This window comes from Aquila chrysaetos, chromosome 1 (genome assembly GCF_900496995.4).
Source record: "Aquila chrysaetos chrysaetos chromosome 1, bAquChr1.4, whole genome shotgun sequence".
Taxonomy (NCBI): domain Eukaryota; kingdom Metazoa; phylum Chordata; class Aves; order Accipitriformes; family Accipitridae; genus Aquila; species Aquila chrysaetos.
In genome coordinates this window covers 33,739,265-33,762,802 of record NC_044004.1, presented here as the reverse complement: position 1 = coordinate 33,762,802, position 23,538 = coordinate 33,739,265, and the positions used below count along the sequence as shown (strand labels likewise).

Below are 23,538 nucleotides of genomic sequence, written 5' to 3'. Positions count from 1 at the left end.
TATGCTGCGGAGTCCCCTACATGCCACATCCTTCTCTGGCATGAGGGTGTTTAGCCATCATCTTCGCTCTCACATAAACTACTGCGAATCTTTTGCATTTAAGACACAACAGTGGACTTTTTTTCTTTAAGGATAAAATTTCACCTGTGTTAGTGCACAAGTACTACTCCTGAAAGAATTTTATATCCTTCTGTAACTCAGAAGGAATTGTAACTCAGAAGGATGCTGCAGTTCCGCATTGGTTAGTGATGAACTGCGCACTTCTCATACTCCATAAATGCAAATAGCCAGTTTTAAAGGGTGCCAGTTGGGTTGGGCTCTGAACTTATTTCTTTCTTTTTTTTTTTTTTTTTTTTTTTTTTAAAAGGCAAAGACACGTAAAAGGATTACTGGGCCCTAAATGTGTCCATATAATATATACTGTTTCCTTTATTTCAGAGATTGGCGAATCTTCAGAAATCACAATTAAATGATAATAAATTCAAGAGTAAGCCACAAGACCGAAGCAAACAGTTAGGGCTTTCTACTTCCAACAACAGCTTAGCTAACACTCCCCAGGAGTATAGCAACGATCTGAAATCATTCCCATCCCGGAGCCCTTCACAAGGGGATGAAGAAGATTCAGCCCTGATTTTGACGCAGGACAACCTGAAAAGCTCTGATCCCGACCTCTCAGCTAACAGTGATCAGGAGTCTGGTGTGGAGGACTTAAGCTGTAGGTCCCCAAGTGGGGGTGGCTGCTTGCCTAGCGAAGACAGTGGCAAGGATTCAGATGAGGCTGTATTTCTGGCAGTCTGAAATACCTTCACAACAGCAAGGATCCAGATGAAGTTGAGTCTGTCACAGTCTGGAATCACAACTTTTCATCAGATGAAGAATGGGAGTGGTTTGTGGCCTAAAGAAATAATCCAAAGAACGGGAACTGTGCAATTGTGTAGGAAAAGATCTAAGCAGAACAAGCCATTATTAGTTTTAAGACATAATGCTAAAGAAAGGTAATATTTGCTGTTACATTTAGTTAAGCCAATGTTGTGTTTGTTTTAACTTTATCAATGCTGTACATTATTCCTTACATTGTACATTTCCATAATTATTTATTGTACAAAATACTAGTTCTTCTCCAAAGACATGAAATTCCAAAGTACTCCCTTAGTCATAGGGACAAGGTTGAAGATTCATTAGTGTTAGCTTTACTGGTGAATCAGTCAAAACTTATTTTTGTAGAGCTCTTTTGCTTCAGACTTACTGTGTATATTCTTCACTTTTTTTTTCATGGGAGGTGTTAAATTTTGAATTCCAACAATTATTTTGCATATTGTCCTACTAGAATCCTTTACAGCAAAGTAAAGCTAACAAATGGACATGCTTGCTTAGGGGACAAATGAAGCTTTGATCCTGCAAAAATATCCTTTAGTAAGCAGCTGCTGCTGCTGCACGTGAATGCATCCCATTGTACTCAACTCTCAACCAGTGTTGAAAGTTCAGTAGTTTCTGTGAGCAAAACTTCAAGGAGTGTAACAATACTTACACAGCCTTTGTGGTAAAGCATCCCTTTGTAATGAAAGGTACATTAGGCAGTATACTCTAGCCTCTATGTTTTGTTCTCCAGTTTGATTGTTTATACCTTACCCTTGTTCCAAACTGCCTACGTAAGATATAAAGGTAAAATTTTAAAGGTAATAAACCCCCAAATTCTCCAACGTATTTTGATTCCTACTTGAAAATGTTTTATTTGAGTGGGAGTGAGGTACATATACAGTAGAGAGAATAGGGAATCCAAACCCACTTATAAAAATCACTTATGAAAGTATCACTCCAAATTCAGAATTAAAGGAACGTTATGCCCATAAAGGAACTGTTATAAAGAGTATTTCTTCTGAATTTTATTTCAAAATAAACTAACCACAACCAAGGGTGGTTTTTTTTATCCTCGCACAAAATTTCCCTTTAGTATTTGCCAACCAGAACAGAGCATGGCAATGCTAACTTAAGAAAAAGACTGATTCACCACAACAGAAAGTTTGATCGTCTGGTTTAAGAATTTTCATAGTTTTTAAGAGTAGGAGTAATAGCTTTCATAATCATAGGTACAGAAGTAAACCACTGAAAAATGTTTTAAATTTGGGATGTTTTGAAACTCACTAAAAAGGCTTCCATATCAGGAGATAATTCTTCCAAGTTTGGGGTTTTTTTGTTGTTTTTTGTTAATTAAAGCAAGCAGTTTACCTGCTCTTACCAGCTTGGAGACAATGTGGTACTGAACTCCAGTAAAGCAAAGCGGTAGTAATGTAAGTTTACTTTGACTGCATTTCATACTACTCCTTCAAATACAGACTTATGGGCAGAATTAAATTATATAAATATACCTCAATTTAGAAGCTTTAGATTTATTATTCAGTCTGCTTTTATGGAACGGCTTGTCATTCTGTTCTGTGAACTTACATTATTAAAAATGAGTAGGTAAACTTCAGTATTATTAATATCCTCTTAAGGAAGCTGCTGTCTTTGAACAAATAATTCAATTACTAACAGCAAGATTTATCTTAATATTATACTGGAAAGGCCAGATCCTCAATTTAATAGATCACTGTAGCTCAACTGAAATAAATACAGCTATAATTTATACTCTGTTGAGAATCTAGCCTTCTGTTTTTTAATCTTTATGCATTTTTAATAAATGAAAGCCCTGATTTTAATTGCACTTTTAAAAATGTTTCATATTTTGAACATAGCCTGTAAAATATATGGTATTAAAGGAGATTTTCAATGGGTTTTCTCAAACTAAAGAAACATGCTGCAAAGTCAGCAATGAAAACAAAACACACAAATATTCTGCCTAAAAAAAGTTTTAAAATGGGCAATATTATTGCACATCTTTAAAATGTAAAATTGCGTATGATGGTACTGTGTCCTATTAGACATGTCTAGAAATAAACGCAGAACAGCAATATATGAAAATTCAAAGCACTGTCTTCATGTCGCTTATGCAACTCCTTGTAACTAGCTTTACAACTAAAATATTAAGATATTAACATTTTATATTAAGCCTTTACTTAGCAGCCCTCTGTGATGTGTCCTTCCGTCCTTGGAATTTTGCATTAGCTACTACTGTTTTCATTGTAATGTATGTATTTGTGGCATTATTAGCCTGCTGAGAAACACTTTCAAATAAACACTTAGGTCATGTAGTGTTACATTATTTCACACCAGTGAATGAAATGAAGGTTTGCTTTCCCACTTTGTGTAATATAGCTCTTCATTCACTCAAGAGTCACTTTGTCACTGAGATCAAGGGATTTTTGTATCTATCTTCCCTACTTCCGACACTTGAATCCAGTAGTTTAAGCTGTGGAGGAATCTACAACTGATAACTAAGAAAAATGAGGCTCCTGCCAATTGAGTTAATTATATGGGAGCATGTTACACCCCTATTTTTTTTTTTTTTAAGCAAATGTGAAAAAAAAGGATGAGAATATCACCCTATGAACTATACCGATTTCTTGTAGCCTTGTGGACATCTCCCCTCAGTTGCAAATCCTTGCAAATTTGGCATAAGCCCACTGTAATTTGAAATAGGACACAAACTGCTGGAAAGAAAGGATTAGAAGAGCATTATAGATTTGTGTGGTGTAATTTTAGCCTCACTAGGTTCAGGCTGTTCTTTAGTATGAAAATGTGCATCTAAAGGACACTGAAGGCAATGAGATCAAACAGCTGAAGTTTTCTCTATGAAAGATCACCATCTAAAGAACAGAAAGGAAACATATTCACTAGCTGCTTTTATTGGTAGCTCTACACAAGACATAGACAAAGGTGGTGAACTGGTAATGGATTCTGAAAAGCTGAGAAATAAAATTAAAAAGTCAGAGGGTACAACTCAGATATCAGGATATCATTAAAAGTAAGGAGAGATAAAGAAAAAAATAAGTAAAAGGAGGGAGGCAGGGAAGGAAAGCTCTTTGTAAAATTACCAGTAAGGCAGGGAACTACATTCTTTGAAGTCAGGGGCAAGCCAGAGCACCAGTTTACAGAGGATGAAAGATGTTTGATGACACAAACTAGTAACATTTAAAACCCAGCAACAAGGAGGTAGCCTTTGCAATGAAAATAAGCATTTTGTCACTGTTGACCAGCTAACTTGATGCTTTTATGTGGACACTGCCCTGATCTGCACACAGAGTCCTCAAGTTTATCACAAACATCATAGTCAAGGCAATGGGCTGCTTCTGCGCGTAGGCTGAAGGTTGAGTGCAGCTTTCGGTTGGCTGGTCACCCTTACACACTGTAGTGCAGAGATAGGTAAACACCACAGTGACTCAAAAATCCTCCAGGGACAGGTAAGTCACTGACAATTCATTTGGAAAGGGAGGAACATGTGGTGGGGCAAGTTAAAAGCAGGTCAACTTATCACAGTACTAAGACTAGTGAAAAATCTGCAAAAGATCTAGGGCCAAGCGTACAGCAAACCCCAAATTCAGAGAGGCCAGAAACATCGCCAGAGAGTGGGGTGATGAGAAGTAAAATAAACATTCACCTTTACTTATTTAAATTGCCAGTAGAGCACCTGGAGCCAGCAGATCAAATGATGTTAAATCTTAAAATATTAAGTTTAGTGGTCTTTTAATATAAATCATTCTGGAAAGAAGCTAATGAAACCTTATAGGTCCACCAGAATCATTGTGATTGAATTCAAGCAAGGACTCATTTTTAAGTCTGCTGGTTGCCAAGGTTATTCAGATTAATTTATTCTGTTTCCAAAGACTGAAGAACTTCATGCTAAAGTATTCCCTTATTATTGATACACAAGCTTTCTTCGTAGCTTATTACTACATATAAATTTGATCTCTACAGGTGTCTGACCCAAACAAGGCATTTACGAAAGCAGTAGCAGGAGATGCAGTATGGGTTTTCAAAGCCCATTTTAGTGAAGGTGGTTCCAAGAACTACTGCTGTTGAAACGGTTAAACAGGAAAAGCTCAAATCACTACACACAAAGATTAAAAGTCTGTCCTTGAGTAGCTTACTACATGCGTTTCCAACACAATTCTGCATCCACCCAAAAAGTCCTGCAATGCCCAACTCTATCAGCAAGTTAGACAAGATACATCAAAAATCCCCAAGCCTTTACTTGTAGGTTTAACATACTACAGTATTTACTGTTCAGAATAATGTCCACAATAAGGCTGTGATAACTGACTTACTTAACTTTGTTTTCAGAGTTTTAATTCAGTTTTACCTGAAGGTCTCTTAAATCTCTCTTTTAGAAAGACTTATCCTAGTCTTAGAAGGGAGTAGTGAGAACTTGGGCAGAAACAAGACTAAAAGATTTCTAACTTCCACATTTGGTCAAAGTCCAAAGTGGCAAAGCTGCAGAAATATGTACAGAGCAAACAACAGAACTATAGTAGATCATTAGATACTGCTTAGAACTAACTTTATTATAGTCGCGTGCTTGTAGTGGCAGCTAGCATAGCTGTATGTACCTAATAATTCCTGTCTTTCAGATAGGTTAGCATGTCAAATACACTGTGAAATCTAGGAAAACTTTCTTCTATAAGCCCCAGCAGAATGTACCATTAACACCAGCTGTATACAAGATCACCCCAAAATGAAACCTACTTGATTTCAGACTTAAATTTTAAAATTTCTCTGGTCTGCAGTAGCATCAGTTACCATTGCTATATGTAGAGTTCTGTTCTGGATTTAAGTAATCACTTGACTTAGGGAGAACAAGAGGCCTAAACTCAGCTACAGAAAACATTCAGCAGTAAGATCAGGTATTAAAATTAGGAAAAACCCACACTCAATTAGCAGTTACAATACAGAATGTACCCTTACCCTCACCCCAAACTACTGCAACACCAGAGACAAGCCACCTCCTTACTCTTGTACTTCTTACTCATTTATTTCACTTTTCCACTTGGCAGAACACCTCAGCATGAGCATGACATAGTGCAAGGCTCTCCAGGAACAAGTCACTGTATGTAGCCTATTATTCCAGTTTGCTTCACTTGTTCACTTGACACATTTCAAAAGATTTTAGAATATGCATCTAACAGCAGCTGCCATTCCCCTACACTTCACAGGAATTGTTTAGAGCTAGGTTTGGACCTACACGCCACGTTTTGGCAAAATAAGGTAAGGAATGCACTTAACAGTGAACTAGCATGCTAGAAGCCAAAAAAACTAACTCTGACAGAGTGTTATCGGTGTTCTACTAAGTCTTCTGGTAAATGTATGAAGATTACCTATAAGGAAAAATGTTCCCATTGGCAAACCCAGTGTAGGACTGAAAGAAAAGAAAAAAAAAACCAAACCCCAAACCAGCAGCAGGTTGGCTTGTCCTTTAAAGGCCAGAAACAGACTGGCCATTCCTGCATGTGAAACGATACCTGTAGCTAACCCAGTACACAACTGTTGAATACAGAGACTTCTTCTGTGCTTCTTTTCTAGAGGATGGGTTTGTGACTGCAGAAGGGGCTAAAAAATAGGGGGGAAAAATCCTAAGAATAGGAACAATGATATGAGAGAACAGAATGGGAGAAAAGGGAAGACCTTAAACTTTCATATCCCTGAACAAGAAACACTGTACTAAGAACTTGCACTGAACAGTGACATTTTCTCCTAGACTTTCCTCCACTACCATCAGAAGGACTCCGTGGAGAAGTCCTGAATTTGTAAATTTGCTCACAAAAGTAACGTAAGAGAAAAAGCTGAAGTGTTGAGAACTTGTACTAGTTTGGGAAGCAAGTCCCCTGAAGGTGACCTGGCTAGAGAGTTCAGTCACAGTAGAGCACCATAATATACCACATAACATTCAACAGGAGGAGGCAGATGAGGACAGAAGTCTGTCATTCCATGCCATTATAAAACGTGTAAAGAAGATACAAGCTCAACTCAGGAAAAGCACCAGATGTTTGCTCATCTGTTCCTTTCTCTGCTTAGAAGGAAGACACAACAAAAAATCAGCCCTGTACAGAATTGTGTGTTTAGTCTTTAAGATTGCTAGCTAGCTACTCAGAAAAAGATCCAAAATGACTTGGACACTCAGCACAAAAATAGATGGGAGTTTGCCAAGAAGGTAACACTGATGACTTAAATCTAACTCTTCTCCAGAGCTGCAGAAATCACACTAATCGGAGACCCAAGGCCAGAACCACTTGGAAACCTACGTGATCTCATTTTTAATTAGGGCTTTAGTTAGCACATTAGCAGAAGTGCTATGTCCATATACAAACAGTACTATGCACAGTTAATAAAAATGTTATTTGGAAGAAGATACTCTAAAATTATTGCTTAACCATGGCACTTACAACCTGTTTATATTTTCAGGCACCTAAGTATCTTCTTTGATTTGGACCATAGTTCTGTTTTCTTGGAAAATCTCATCTCAGAATTTGGACCAGCTTTACAAAGAAAAATCCTATCAAATACCAGGGTGAATAGTTTTCTTACCCTGAAAGGCAGTAGCTCAAGACAGACAACCACAGTGCTGTAAAGTACGACAGGGCTGAAACTAAAGCCCCATGTGAAGATTCACTAGCCTGTGCAACAGACTTCTTGCACTTACTTGATTTTCATAACTACAAATGTACTCACTTTTCTGCAATTTAGAAGAAATACCTTATTGCATTTCGCTAGAATTTCGCAATACAGAAAAGTACTCGTTTGGACTGGCATGCTTTAGTTTGAGACTTGAATCTGTGATGTTCTGTGACCCTGTCTAGGTAACACAGAGGCAGTGTCTTGGCTAAGAGGTTTATCTCCAGACTGCTTCCTGACAAGAAAGAAGCAGGATTCCTGATACATTACTTAATCAGTGCTTTATCTTATTTATTTCTCAGAACTGTACAATTCCTTCTGTTCTTCTGGAACTTCACTGTCTCCATGAAAACCTAATGCACTGACAAGGTTAAGAAAAAGAATGTGTCTTTTTGTAAGAGCAAGAGAGAACATACATGTGTGTATTTAGGGGTTATATTTTTCTCCTATAGAATACTGCACTTGGTCCTATCCATTCTCACAAGATATACCCCCATCCTAAAAGAAGTCTGCTCACCAGAGGCAAGAGTAAGTGATTAAAGGGCAGAATTAAGTCTCACTTCCAAATTCCGTCACCGGCCTTAACATAACACACTATGCAACTCCAGCCAAATTAGTTTCTTTGTTCCTTAAAATTAGGAAAAAATAACTGCTACTTCACAATGAACTTCAGAACTAGTTTTTGTAAAGTGCTTTTGAGTTCCTCACATGATGAACATATTCATATTGTATAAAACAGAAAATGGGAGGTGACCTGATTATTTTTCCTTTAACTAAAAACAAATATGAAAATGAAATTATTAGATGAAGAATGTGTTTAATTACAGTGGTAGGTACCAAGCCACTCCTGAAATCAAGTGCATCAGTGCTACTGAGCAACAGAGCAAATCTACACAGAGACCATTTATTCTATTTTGATTCCATTATAATTTGTTCCAACACATCCTTTGCTTAATCCAAATATACTTACCCAGAACACAATACAGGCTATACTTAGTTTTGTATTATTACTTAAAAGTAAAAAACTTTTTCTTAAACATTTTGGCTTCAAGAAAGGACAGCTTGTGAATCCACTGACAATCTCAAATTATGAACTTCTTCAGTTTCCAAAGTCCTATCACCACTTATCTCAAACTCTTCCACAGATCAAGCCAAATCTATGTTTAAAGTTCAAAATACAAAATATATGAATTATGTTTTTTATAAAAATGTAAAAAGCTAGTCAAAATTACATGTTTAGGTATTTAATCTCTGAAGAATGGAGTATAGCAGCAGGAACTCAAATATCATAAGAACTATCAACAATAAATACAAGAAATTAGTGCAAAGATTGCAATAGAAGGATTCTTGACTACAGTGAGAATATAAAGAGACATTCTAATTTGTACAAAAACCATCCCAACTCTGTATACAATCTCTTCTATAAATACAACCATATAAGATGAAATGCTTATTTGCAAATAATAGTTATTAAAAAGTGTGCTTTATTGGGTTTTTCACTCTTTCTCTTGGCAGGTGTAGTTTGCAGGAAGTCTGTAAAGACAAATTTCCATAATTAGATATTTTAACTCTTCCAGAAGTTATGTTTCAAATACAACTAACAACAGATGCAGTACATACTTGATTTCCACAGAAAGCATTACTAGAACACTAAGCATTGTAACAAATCCATTTGCAGTTAGCAATTTCTAAGTGTGTGACGAGGTAAACTGGGGAAAAAAACAGAAAAAAAAAAAGAGTTCACTACAAACATTAAAACAGCAGTTTACCTATAGCGGAATATGAAATTGGCTGTGCATTGCTATTGCCTGTTGAAGTTTTTCCTCTTTGGCTCGTCTACAGTGGCAGAGCTACAAAACAAGACATAGGAAGAGTGAATTCTGAAAGAAATTTTTTATAATGCATACTACAGTTTCTCTTTAATGATTTAGCTACTTTGCAGGCTCTTTAAAAAAGGAAAGCCCTGTGAACCACCTCCCTTCCAAGCTTCAGGCTGCACAACTGCCTATATTGATAACATTATTCCATCCATAATTGCTTACAAGAAAAAAGAATTGTCTCCTATGTTATGAAATGCATTTATTAGGCATCTTTAAAAAAAGGTATACTACCTGGTAAGTTGCTCTTGTCACAGCATGAGCAAGAATGGTGGTTTTTGAACCTCAGTTACTTATTTGGTGATAGCCATCAACAGAATAATTAGTTTAAGAAGTTTAATAAATTAAACATTAAGGTTGCTTAATATAACATGTCATTCTACGTTGACTTACCACATTTAAGATTGTCCATGTGGCTATCTTCCCTATATCTATACAGCATATAGAAGAAAGTGGCACAAAAATATCCACAACACCACATGACTAGGGTCTAATGCAGGTGACTTTTGCACTCTCACCTTAAAAATATGTGCCTTCAGAATGCAGATTATATTCTAAATAGACTGAAGCCACTTAGGGATATATTTTGCTTCTGTTGGAGCCTCCTAAGCATTGTTCTGTATCACAGGAATGCTCAAACTCTAAGTCTTAAATTTATTCACTATGTGTTGTGTATCTCTCAGATGAAAACGATTTTTATATTACATACCGTTCTCTTTTCCATGAAACTACTAAGAAAGTCATCTATTTCTGTTTTGCCTTCCAAGAAGTCTTCTGCAATAGTGTCAGATTCCTCTTCAGCTTCATGCGCAGCTACTTTAAGTCTGGCTTGCAGAGCACTTGGACTGCAACTCTAAGAAAATAGAAACTCCTATGTAATGTTAAACTGTCCATCAAAACTTACATTTCCAAGAAAGACAAATGACTATATAAATGTGGAATATGTGAGTAGAGCATTATTATTACATAAAAGCCTAAGTGACCCGATGAAGCTTCATCTCCAAGAAACAGCACAGCTTGTTAAACCAGAAAGGATTCTATGTGAGAAAAGCATTGCCAGTACAGGTCTCGATTCACAACCATTCTCGCAAATGTATAAAGCTTTTGAACTTTCACTCTACACTGTAGAAAGCGTCCAATTTGGAAATCTAACTGGTTCTTGAGTGCATGATTTCTGAGTAGAACTAGCGTTCCAAGTGTCTTCAATAAATCGGGTCTACTTTTGAAACTCAGTAGTGAGGCTGGGAAGTATAAAAAGGTAAAAAAAGGACTTACTGTTCAGCTTTTAAATACCCCTGAAATGACTGTGGAGAGGAAGACAGGAAAGGAAAAAGCACCTACTCAAGAAGTAGATGGGCTGCTAATCTAAACCAGTATCCTCATTCTTCTGTTCTTATAAACTTCAAACCTTATTTCTGTTTATTGCATATAATTTCATTATTTTTCCTCTAATATGTTTGGGCAGTTAATCAGAACACAATTCACATCTTCAGTAGGAGTCTGTACAGAGCCAGAACTGCAAAATTAAGATATTTATAGATTTTAGATGCTCGGACTACCCTTCATCTACCCCATGAAAAATATTTTACTTATGTACTGTAAAAATGTGATGTAATCATAAATTTCCTGTTAAATTAATTTTGTGAAAAATAAGGAGTTTGCTCTAATAAAAGATGACTAAAATTCACCCACAGTACTGTACTTGTCTGGAACTTTGAAGGAGAGATAACAGGAGATACCCAGTAGTGCACAGTGAACATCAATACATGAAGATACAGCATATGTGGAAAACAGCACAAAAATCCTATTGGCACTTTAAAATGTGCAGTTTGACAGCACATATAACATGTTGCCCAAAAGAAGCATACCCAGTGAATCCCAGAATTTAAGTTCCTAAAGCAATGGTTTTAATCATTTTCATCTGGTTTTACATGCTTATTATGTTAAATGGGTACCATTAATTAAACAAGCCTTCTTTAAAAATTGTTCTGTTCTTAAAACTGGTTGGACCCAGGACTGTGCTTAAGAACAGCTCTAAATGCTCATCATGCTCCTTTCTTCCAACTTTGCTTCTATTGTAGTGTTAAAAAAAAAAAAGACCCAACCCAAAAAAACAGTAGTGCAATGATAACACTGGTTTGCTTTCAAACTGTTTGTTACTTCATCTCATTTTATTTCACACTTGATGTGAATCTATTTCATATAAAATTAGAGTTTAACCAGAAGAATATTCTTTATGGATAAAGATACAAATCAAAACTTCAGTTTTATTGAAGTATTCTTAAAGGATAACATGACACAGAGATTATACCTCACTAAGTTCATGCTGTCTTTGCATCTTTTTTTCAAAGGCTGCTTTCATCTGTGTGAGCTGCTCATACTGGAAGGAAGAAGAAAAAGAATGTTTTCCCCCGATAAAAGCAGAATATTACAACTACTATTTCTGAAAAAGGTTTTATTGTTCACTTACTTTATCCAATACCATCTGTCTTTTTGCCTCGAGACTAGGCTCCAGCAACAAGTTTTTTTCTGTAAAACAAAGTCACTATTACTACTTTTTTTAAAGGATTCAGTTCGCAGAACACAGCCACGGATGCTAATGTTTTGATATCTTACTTGCCAGCTCTTCAATGCTTTTCACTAATTCATCTCTATCAGTAAGGACTTGCTTCAGCTGTGGCAGAGTCACAAACTGTTCCAGTAACACTTCCTCTTGCTCGTTCATACTGGTCAGCTGCGATATACTATATTCAAACAGAAAGAAAGCAGATTTAAAGCTAACAGCAAACATTATGTGTAGAGTTACTCAAAGTCAAAAGTTTGAGGCATTTATTAGGACTTTAAAGATACATGACACTTGATCACAACTTATTTTTTCCCTTTCTCCTGGATTGTGGGCTCTACTATCTGCAGCAGTGAGCTTAAAAAGCAGCGACTTAAAAAATACCTCTCATTTCAAGCCTTACTTCCTATAAAGTGGTTTTTAATGCTACTGTAGTGGGTTGACCTTGGCCAGCTACCAGATTCCCCCCAGCTCCTCTCTCAGTCCCTCTCCTCAGCAGAATATGGGGAAAAAGCTTGTGGGTCGAGATAAAGACACCAATTACAATCACAGGCAAAACACACTCAACTTGGGAAAAATTAATTTATTGCCAATTATAGTAAGAGTTGGATGGTGAGACAGACAAAAACTAAAACACCTCACCCCCTCTCTCCCCAGGCTCAACTTCACTCCTTCATTCCCAACTCCTCTACCTCCCCCTGCCCCAAGCAGTGCGGGGATGGGGGGAACTGCAGATGTTGCAGTCTGTAAGAGTTTGTCTCTGCTGCTCCTTCCTCCTCACACGTTTTCCCTGCTCCAGCATGGGTCCCTCTCCACACACTGCAGTTCCTGGCAGGAAAGACTGCTCTAGTGTGGGCTCTCCATGGCTGCAGTTTCCTTCAGGGCATATCCACCAGCTCCAGTGTGGGGTTCTGCATGTGTTGTAGTGTGGGTATCTGCTCCAGCATAGTCATCTCCACGGGCTACAGGGAAGTACCTGTTCTACTGTGGTCTCTTCCAAAACTTCCACGGGCTGCGGATGAATATCTGCTCTGGCACTTGTAGCACCTCCCCCCACTTCTCTGACCTTGGTGTTCGCAGGATTCTCACACTTTTCCACCCCTCCCCTCAACCCTCACTGCTTCTGCAGCATTTGCTCTTTTTAAAATGTGTTTTCATAGAGGCACCACCTGCTTCACTGAGTGACTCAGCTGTCCTGTAGTGGGTTTGCTGCCAAGCTGGCTGTGCCTGGTATGGGGGCAGCGCCGGCCCCTTCTCACAAAGGCCACCCGTGCAGCCCCCCAGCTACCAAAACCTTGCCACCTACACACAATAGAGCTACTCAGAACAGCGGCAATACCATTTGTGATTTAACTCAACTACCACCAGAAGAATCATGGAATTTTAATCTAGTCTTTTTGGAAGGACCAAACTTCATTAGAATGTTTTGTTTAAACAAACAAATCACAATTTCTGCTACATAATAAGGATGCTGCTAGAACTTAGAACTGATTTAGCTAAATCAAACAGGCTCTTAGAAAGGTGTCAAGGGAAACACCCCTGCCCCCCCCCCAGAAGTCCTTCTTCCCAAAGCACTTTTCCTTTCTGAAAGGACAGAGTTTTCAATCACTAAACTATGACACCACCATAAAGAGGTGAGATCAGAAAGAAACCAATCTCCTAAGACCTTTTCAGAATTAATAGCTAATTTGTAATATATTCAATCCCAACTGATCTAGGAGGCTGTCTCATTAGATCTGAGCAAACTGCGAGGAACAATAACTAATACTTTTTTTTTTAATTGTGACAAGATACAATTTTGATGAAAATATTTATGTAATATGTGTACATATTTACATGTGGAAGCACTGGGACAGCTAGTACATTTACCACCTGGATTTATCTAACCCAACACCCCTACACATGCTGAACTGCTCACAACGTAGTCTATTGTTTACCCTGCGCTACAGTCCTTTCGAATTTAAGAGAATGTAATTCGTGAGCCAGTCTCAAGTCCACTTCCCTGTCCCCTTTCCTCCTTCAAAAGTTACGCTTATTATATTAGTAGAAATTAAGTCCCTGGCAAAGCCCCAGAAGACAGCAGAACACTAGTAGTTAGGAAAAGTAAAAATAAATGTTCTTTTTCCTGCTGTTGAATCCTAAAGTATTGTTCCTGCTGAGAAAACCCTAAACAAGCAGCACATTTGAATACAAGGCTGGCTCACTTTCTGACTGTACAATTCTGGTAAGTGGTAGTTCTCCTATTTATAATTTCTGCAAAGACCTTTCAGTGATATATACAGACTTTTGACAAAAATCAGATACAGACCAGCAGTAATTGCCTTTTAATGACTATGGAAAGTTTTGCTACCTTCTGAAAATTTACCTGAGTTCTGAGAGTTCTGGAAAAGTATCAGGAACATCAGGCATCTTGTAAGTAAATCCATTCTGGCCAACCTAAACAGAAGTTTGGAAATGCTTAGCAGATTTTTTGAAGAGCAATTTCTTGATATTTAATCTGATTAATCCAAAAATGGAGATGAGTATTTGCCAGCAACAAGAAAAGTAGGAAAAGCAGTAAGAAGCAGTAGCACTAGTCTCCAAACAGAAGATGTCTCAACTCAGCCATGGCAACAAAATACTTGGGGATGTTTGGGGTGGCATGTCATAAAAGATGAGTCAATTTTGGAGGAAAATAATTCTGTCTTGCCATGTCCTCCATTTGACAACAGTTGGATGACCCAGGAAACACACAGGAAGAGTATGACTCAGGGAAGTGAGAGCAAAGAAGGAGATTGACATTTGATATTTTTCATGTGGTTTTTAAAGCTATATCTCTCAGGACAAAAGTCTTTGACAAGGAAAAAACAGTCTGTCTTCATAGAATGTAGAAATTTTAAATTCTACAAAGCTAGAAAAGTGTCTTCCAAAGTTAAGAAAGCTTTTGTTTCTAAAGACAAGATTTGATTCAAGACTTAACATTTAGATATAAAGTTTTTGGAGGACATTAAAAAAAAAACCTTCCAGAGTGCATCAGTGAGAGGGAGTTTGTGAGTACACACATACAAGATCTGTGAAGAGAAGCTATTTTAAGCATGAAAACGAAAAATAAATACTCTACACATAAAGGCTTGAGACTGCACGTCGTTCTCACCTGATAGGTTCTGGGCAGGAAATCCCGTATAGAGAAAAGGATCTCATTTTCTATGGCTGGAAAAACAGTCACAGCTGCACTATGGGGGAGTGCAGCTCCAAAAAATGTGTATTCAAACATATTTAGCATAACACTAGTTTCTCTGAAACTCAGAAAGACAAACTTGTTGCTCTGACTTCAAGTTTGTTCTAAAAAACTTTTCATCAAAGCCAGAATGACAGTTTCGTTTTCCTAGCTCCAGCAAAACAATGAAGTGCAGTCACTCAGACTGTTCCCTTGAGTTTTGCGGCAATGCCCAGAGTGCCCTTGAGGGAACTTATACCCAGTGTCTGATAGCTTAAGCAGCAAAACTCAGTGCACAGACCTGAAGCACTGCTTCTGCTGTCGGAACAGGTAGTGGCAGATCAGCAATAAAGCCGTAAGAGGGAGCAGCAGGCTTGTCTGTAGTGTAGCTTGAAGAAACTGATTCAGCAACAGGCACAGCTGCCATTGTTCTATTTGTTTCTTGAGGTGGGTATGGCGGAAGAAATGGAAACCCCTGAGGAGCATAAGGAGGCATTCCAGCTGGTTTGTTGAAAAGGCTAAAAACAAACAAAAAAACACAACCATGAGCAACCAACTGCTTACAGCACATTTCTTATCATTTGAATTATAATTACTAGACCACATATAAGACGTAAGATTGAATTTTTAAATGACCGTAAACTTTGCATTTTCTGTTCTCAGTTACTTCCAACATAGTAAGTCTACTTTATGTCTTATACTGCAACATAACATACAACTCCATTAAATTATATTCTTGTAGAGCAGCCAAATACACACTTACACTCTTAATTATAAGAAAACTACTTCTCAAAAATTTATGAGTGTAAATTTAAATTGTTTCCATTGAGAAGTCCTGAGAAATGCATCTGTGTCGTACGTTAGACCTTATTTACAGTATAGCATTTAACAGCTTGAGCAACACACCCATAATTACTTCTAAATAACATGATTTTTTTAAAAATTCACAACTGCAGCTGCATCTAAACTCAGTATCATTGTCAGCCACGAGAACCATACTTGTACTGATAAAGCTGTAATGTCTCAGACCACTTTTGCATATTTAATACAATTATTTAAATTGCACAATTTCTGCTGCACAGCTGTGCGACAGAAGCTGCCTGTAAGCCCGGAAGATTATGAACAGAGTATGAAGAAACACAACTGCTCAGATCATGATCTACAGCAAATTCAAGATTTCATCTGATAATGTAAACATTTATTCTTTTTCAAGAAAACAGAAGCACATAAAGTTACATCAGCATGTTGATACAGTAACTCCAATGAAATCTAGTGTTTCTTCTCAATACAATCATGCCATTAAGTTTGCACATGAAATTGTGCAAGGGCAGGGAATCTATGCCTCCCAATACACCCACTACATTATTCCTGTTCCTGCCCTCCTAACATCTGGTTTCATCTTTTTTTTTAAAAATGTAAATTAATATACATGGTTCCATTCACCATGTTTATAGATACTTACTATGGAAATGATGTTGAGCTAGAAGCCAGAACTGGAGGATTCTTCCAAAACTCGTCCAGTAAACTTTGAATAATTTTTCCAAGATCCGAGTGCATTGTAAACTGGTAATACCAAAAAACCAAAACCCAATGCAGAAGAAAAATTATGCTTGGATTCCAACAGTTCCAAAATGTGCTGAACTTGACTGTTTATTATACCCCCACGGCAGTGCCAGGAGCCATTTCAGAGACATATCAGGTAATGTAAACTGTGTATATGTAAGCTCCAAATAAAGTGATAAAGCCACCCAGAATCGAATAGAAAATAAAAGTCTTTTGTATATTCCATTATCAATGGAGAATTAATCAAGTCCAACATTTCTGATGATCAACCAAAAAAACCCACCTTAGTTACCAAGTTACATTTGGGAAAACAGAGAAAGAGGAAATCAAGATTTGAGACAAAAAGCATTAACTGCATTCTGAAAAAGTCATAACCTCCCTCCCACCCCACCAAAAAATACCACATACTTGTTGGCAGAGAAAAGGGGGGGGGGGAAGGACAACAACAACAAAAGAACAGCATATTAAAATCCTAAATATTAGGGCTAAAACCTTGACATCTTTCTATTAGGATTAGGGTAGAAAGACCTACGTTGCAAAAGAGTCTTAAAGCATCCTTCTCCCTTATTTGGAATACACAGTAGAGAAACAAGAACTGTACTATTGGTACTAACAAGAAAAGTAATAGGAATTTTCTAAGCCATCATAACTTAAAATAATTTTAGATATATGCAATATTCAACTCAGTAATGGTAGCATTAAAAGAATAAATAGTAGTATACTGAACACTACTGATTTTTTGTTTTCAGACCCCTCAAAATACAGTTTGAGAGGGACTAGGATCTGTACTACTCTTTTTTTACCAGAAGTATTAGCAATAATCTAGTGTGACATGTATTAAAATTGCTATTAACAGTAGATATATGTGAAGCTACAAAATATACATACATTACTTATTAATGGGCCGGTCACATATACTCCCTGCTTGTCCATTAAATGATGTCTCACAGGTGGGAAAACACTGATGACTGGTTTTTCCTGAGGAAACTGAGGTGGAAGCAAGCTGCAAATACAAGAATAATCATTACTATAGCTACCACCCATGATAAAGTTTGCATAAGAAGGATTCTTATCCAAAGAAAAAATACTATTAATTACATAAACTTACTTTTCTACGAGAAGAGTTATGGAGAAATACAGAATGAATGAAGCACACAAAAGGATTATTCAGTTACAAAATTGGAAGTCAGACAGATTAGAATATCAGACTTCCACGGAACTGAAGGGAGCATTTAGTGGGCAAAATTGTAGTGTAACAATGAAGCAATTATGTCCAAGGACAAAGAAAAAGCTGTAGTATAACGAGAGTATCTTCTAATAGAAGTGTTATTACTACAAAGATAATGCAGTGTAACCTGCAAGGGTATCAGGCAAGTTTATCAGGCTAAAGTAATAAAAAACGTGTGAATAGAATACCATCAATATTTGCCAGAGCAAAAGCACCCCCCAAAGTAAATTCACAGGAAATGTTACAATAAATCACTTAAGTTATTATCCAGACGCTTCACTGGGGTAAGAGTTACAAGTTACTGCAGATTAGTAAATTACTAATTAAGTTTATTTTCAGTTGTAGGGGATTCAAAGTCATCAGGAACCCTCAAGTGTTTTCTCCTACTTAACTTCAACTAAAAACGTGGAGATATCTTAGGAGCTGAGCACAGCAAAATATAGTTTTGCTTTGAGCTGAGCATCTGTATCTTGTACAGAACTAGTTTCACTCATGGCACTAAACCTACTAATGCAAATACAGGTTATAGTTCCTGAAATTAGTTATGAGATGGGAGTCATTTATGTTCTATTACTACTTTTTTTTGAGAAAAAAAAAATTAATTTTCAAGATGTGCATAGAGGTATCTCACTCTACTTACATGTTAATATTAATTGTCAAGTTGTTTACAGTGAATGGCAGCCGATATTCCACATCTTTCTGAATTTCTGCAATGCTGTCAAAGAAGAAATTGTTAGCATCCAATTCATGGTCAATATAACAGCCTGAAGTCTAAAAAAAAGGCATGACCTCAGACCTTTCTATTTAGTTTAGTTCTGAAATGTCTTGTAAGAATAAAATTGAAAATGCTGGAATAAGTTAATATGCTTCAGAATGCTACATTGAATATTAAGATTAAAGCAAAAAATAGTAGATTCAGCTTTTAAAACTCATACATGATCACAAGCAATGGAAATCCAGTAGAAGAAATTGTGCTACTCACTGATCTGACAACAATCTCAGCTTATTTTTCTCCACTTACTGGCTTAATTTAAGACATCACATCAGTGATTTTTTTTTATATACTGAATTTTATCTGATAAAACATTTACTTTGCCAAGGCATCACACTTGGTTCACAACTAAGTATTACTCTGCAACACTGCCTACAGATCAATATTTAGAACATACATTACACTAGACCTTCTTCCTTGATAGATTAGCTTACTATTTAATAGTAGTTTTTTCCACATGCAGCAAGTTCTATGCACTTGCACAGATATTTTCAAGAATTATCTGGAGAAGAGCTACTTGCAAGAATATAAAGCTCTGTAGTCCAGTGACACTCAAGACACAGACCCCCCTGAAAGCACCAGCTGAAGAAACATGCATCTTATGAAATCTGGTAAGACCAAATCCAAATCTGCTTCTCCTCTAACAGATAAGTTACTGAGAAAAATCTTTAAAACAGCTGCATTAATAGGAAGTTGATTTCAATACTCAAAGCACTCTAGAATTTGAATGTACTGCAAGGCTGTCTTGAAAGATGGCATCCCAAAGAATGTGGAAGAGGAGGAGGAGTAGAAGACTTAGCTCAGAAGCGGAATTTCTGGATAATATGAACATGCATAAGCTGGGACTTGGAGAGAAAGGAGGGCAGAAAAATAGCTTCATCTTATAATGCCTCAATCAAAACAAACTTAAAAAGCAGACTGATTCTTCTTCCATGTATTTTTGCTGCCTGCACCTGGTTAATAATACTCTTCTCCCTCATCTCTCTAAGGTTCCCTTAAAAAGGGAGGGAACACGGCTCCAAGTGGGAATAACGGCAGCTGCGTGTTCCCAGAAAGCCTCTTTGCAACTTCAGAAATGCCCCTCCATCCACTGCCAGGTACACTCCATACAATTACTTCCTCAAAAAACCCCAAACACATTACCTGCAAATGTATGTTAAGTGTACTGCTAGGAGTGTTTCATATCCCTCCAAAACATTATTTGCACACAGAATTTAAAACGCCAGTTTTCAGAGCTTCGGGAATAAATGGAGTAAGACACAAACCTAGCTATGCAGCTTGCTTTCCACAGCCCAGCTTTACTCCTCTCACAGACAACTCAGTATCTGCTCTTTCCCTGTGAAATCACATGCTGTTTGAAGAAACTATCAGGTATCTTCAGCACAGGAGAATTCAAATCAGAGTTTAGGGCTCTACTGTGATACACCACACACCAAAATCACCACCTCCTCATTCTTAACTGCAGGATTCTCCCTGAAATCTGTCACACACGTTCCTGCCCTGTAATCATGTCATGCATTTTAATAGCCTGCTACAAAATCCTTTTGAGAAGGGTATATAATTATGGTCCACTCATGTGCACAACGTATAGGAACCGGGGAGGAAGAGGAGAACAGGGAGAGAGAAACGAGAAATCCAGAATCTCATTGAGCTGTTCAAACTGTTACAAACTCCTTTAAGCAAAACCTTGAACTGATAAACTTGGCTGTCCCTTCCCCAAGTGGGAATGGGTACACTGGAAAAATGACACATTCTTAACTTTGGGTAGAACAACAGCAAATGTAAGAAAACTGTTTTTTAAACACAAAAACTTGATTTCAAGCTCCTAAACTGTGAGGGATCCTGAAAAGGAAGAGTAGCTACTTTAATGAAATTAAGATCACATATACCTCGGCTTTTACGGCCTAAGACAACACAAACCAAACTTACCTAACTTAGGTAACTACACCACGCCAAGAATTTTATTTTGAGCATTTCAGTGAGAAGCAGCTGGGATACACATAAAAATGAATGCCAAAATATACTTATCAGACAAAACAAACACTAGAATGACATTTATTTAATCATCGCTTAGGAAACAATGCTGTTGCAACGCTTAGTGCGTATTCCTATCCTATAGATGTGTGCTGCTATGGAGTCCATAAACAAGCACATCAGTCCACCCAAAAACACTCTGCACTTTTGAAAACTTGCACAAGTACACACACCTACAAGCACTGAATCTGAGGCACTGTTACTCAGATTTATTCAGTAATAAATATCTCTTAGGAAAACTGTACACTTTGCCAGAATTTACTCCTTCCTTGCCTAATTTTGGTTTGGTTTTTTTTTTTACACCTATCGTCAGGAGAGGTCAGGTAGGCTAGTTTACGTGGCTGTAAAGTTACGTTTGAGCAGCTGCTGTCTCCCTACCCCTCATCTCCATTCCTGGCTGCAGGGTCCATTCCCTCTCTGTCTATGTTTGAACTGGTGCCTGCACAAACAGGTAGTAAACCAGTCCAGCAAGCTGACTTTGAGAAAAATTGATCACCTGTTTTGAGGACTTAACTTGGGGTGAGCTCATCTCCCTGGTAGAGAAAAAAAGGGTAGAAATAAAAGGCTAAGTAAGGCCAGTCCAACAAAAACTTCCACTTAGGTAAGCTGCTGCATACCCACAGACACAGCTCCTTAGAAAAATGAACTGCCTTTCAAAAATATTTGCGAAATTGGCTTTGAACAGGTTTAAGTTTAAGCAAGCAACAATACTTAGCAATACTGTCATACTTATGTTTCCTGTGTGGCAATTCAAAATATTAGGATAGTGATCTGCAATTATTAAACTTGGAAATACAGTAAGTATCTCTTCCGCTCCTAGTCTCAGCCTGACATAACAGAAAACATTCTCCTTCCTTTTTCTGGATTGTTTTGGAGGCATCTACTGTTCGACTTCAACAGACATCCTAGGAAGCATGATGAATGCTTACACGTTCACTGAAAATATAACTTGAAATACATGAAGTGTGGATCTCCTTTTAGAAGATGAACACTTTTAAAAGACTGTCCTAGTTTCAGCTGGAATAGAGTTAACTGTCTTCCTAGTAGCTGGTACGGTGCTATGTTTTGAGTTCAGTATGAGAAGAATGTTGATAACACCGATGTTTTCAGTTGCTGCTAGTAGTGTTTAGACTAATGTCAAGGATTTTTCAGCTTCTCATGCCCAGCCAGCGAGAAAGCTGGAGGGGCACAAGAAGTTGGCACAGGACACAGCCAGGGCACCTGACCCAAACTGGCCAACGGGGTATTCCATACCATGTGACGTCCCATCCAGTATAGGAACTGGGAAGTGGGGGCGGGGAATCGCCGCTCGGGGACTAGCTGGGTGCCGGTCGGTGGGTGGTGAGCAATTACACTGCGCATCATTTGTACATTCCAATCCTTTCATTATTGCTGTTGTCATTTTATTAGTGTTATCATTATCATTATTCGTTTCTTCTTTTCTGTTCTATTAAACTGTTCTTATCTCAACCCGTGGGTTTGCTTCTTTTCCCGATTTTCTCCCCCATCCCACTGGGTGGGGGGGGGAGTGAGTGAGCGGCTGCGTGGTGCTTAGTTGCTGGCTGGGGTTAAACCACGACAAAGACGAAAATGTAGGCAAAACTGATCAGCACAGTGACAAGCTGAAGTGTCTCAGGATAAAGGAAGGTGTTCTGCTGTAAAAAGTGTGGCTGTTGAACAGGGAAAAAACACCTGCCTCTGCTGAGCATCTAAATAAAACAAGTTACTAAGGAACAGTCAGTTATTAGCAAGTTAGCACTGCACATCAGAAAAATAGTTTGTAGAGAGAGTAGGGCTGCTATGCCACTGCTGATGCGAGCACTGCGACGCATAGCTCCTTTATACTGTATGTTTTATCCTGAACTTTTAAAGAACTACCTACGCCCCTACAACCAGTTTCCAGAAAGAGGGCTGTATTCCAACTCAGGCAATCCGTACCTCTTTGCAGACTTAAAAAAAACCCACTAAATAATTTAGCTGTCTTTCCGGTCAAGCGGCCGGGGTTAAGTGGGCACCACGATCTGCGCCCGATCCCCCGGCCGAGCCACACCGGCAAACCCCCCAGCCAGCGGGGACGGCAAATCATGCTTTCGGTTTCCCACTGCTTTCCGTTTCCCGGGTTTCTCCCCGACGTGGGCCCGCGGCACGCCGCCCCCCGCCCGTCCCGCTCCCGCCCCCGAAACACCGCGGGGTTTGCCCGGCCCGGGCTGCGGCGGCGGCGGCTCGGCTTCCTGTTTACCCGCCCCGCCGGCGGCCGGCGCCGCGCACGGCCGAGGGCCGGCGGGACCCAGCCGGGCCTCACCGGGAGGGGACGGGGCGAAATCACGTCCCTGGGTGTGCGTGAGGCGGGCGGGGACGCGACACCCTCCCGAGGCGCGGTCTCACGCGAGCCCCGAGCGGCGCCGGGTCGGGCGACACAGGCCGCCGCCGCCGCCCCCCCCCCCCCCCGCCCGGCCGGCCAGCCGGCCGGCCGCGGCCACTCACGAGGCGTGGGCGCCGCGCAGGGACTCGATCTGCCGCTGCTTCTGCTGCTGGAGGCTGGTGAGGGCGGGCAGCGGCGCGGCGGGCGAGGAGGACCCGCCGCCCTTGGCGAGGGGGAACAGCCAGTTCATCCTCCCCGCGGCAACCCCCGGGCGGGCGCGGGGGCACCGGCGGCACGGCAGCCCGGCCTCCCTGCCTCGCGCATGCGCGCGGCGGCGGCGGCGGCACCGCCGCCCCGGAGCCCACCGGCGGCGCCACGCCCTCCGCGGCGGCACGCACGCT

General features: G+C 39.1%; 2 protein-coding genes across 3 annotated transcripts in view; one reads left to right on the top strand and one right to left on the bottom strand.

Moving 5' to 3' along the window:
- MTMR7 (myotubularin related protein 7) overlaps positions 1-3,194 on the top strand; it is a 41,649-nt gene extending 38,455 nt beyond the window's left edge. Inside the window, 1 exon segment of the mRNA XM_030016462.2 lies at positions 439-3,194. Within this exon segment, the coding sequence (XP_029872322.1) occupies positions 439-798 (360 nt within the window). The 3' untranslated portion in view covers positions 799-3,194.
- On the bottom strand, positions 412-23,505 carry VPS37A (VPS37A subunit of ESCRT-I). 2 transcript variants are annotated; one of them, XM_030016480.2, is made up of 12 exons: positions 23,260-23,505; positions 18,610-18,684; positions 17,630-17,744; positions 16,641-16,741; positions 15,480-15,696; positions 14,348-14,418; positions 12,036-12,163; positions 11,890-11,948; positions 11,731-11,799; positions 10,129-10,272; positions 9,312-9,392; positions 412-895 (listed from the first exon to the last, which is right to left on the bottom strand). In XM_030016480.2, the coding sequence occupies exons 1-11, from the start codon at positions 23,385-23,387 to the stop codon at positions 9,312-9,314; spliced, it is 1,188 nt and encodes a 395-aa protein (XP_029872340.1). In that variant the 5' UTR covers positions 23,388-23,505; the 3' UTR covers positions 412-895. The 2 variants fall into 2 exon arrangements, with proteins under 2 accessions (XP_029872340.1, XP_029872333.1); XM_030016473.2 differs by lacking the exon at positions 412-895 and adding an exon at positions 8,433-9,075.
- Positions 23,506-23,538: the final 33 nt, after the last annotated feature.

Excerpts from the sequence above, each read along its gene's own strand:
- VPS37A (XM_030016480.2), bottom strand. The coding sequence starts at position 23,387 with ATGAACTGGCTGTTCCCCCTCGCCAAGGGCGGCGGGTCCTCCTCGCCC. Across the intron at positions 18,685-23,259 it reads CTGCGCGGCGCCCACGCCTC|CATTGCAGAAATTCAGAAAG; the intron begins GTGAGTGGCCGC and ends CTTCTTTGACAG. Across the intron at positions 9,393-10,128 it reads GTTTCATGGAAAAGAGAACG|CTCTGCCACTGTAGACGAGC; the intron begins GTATGTAATATA and ends CTTGTTTTGTAG.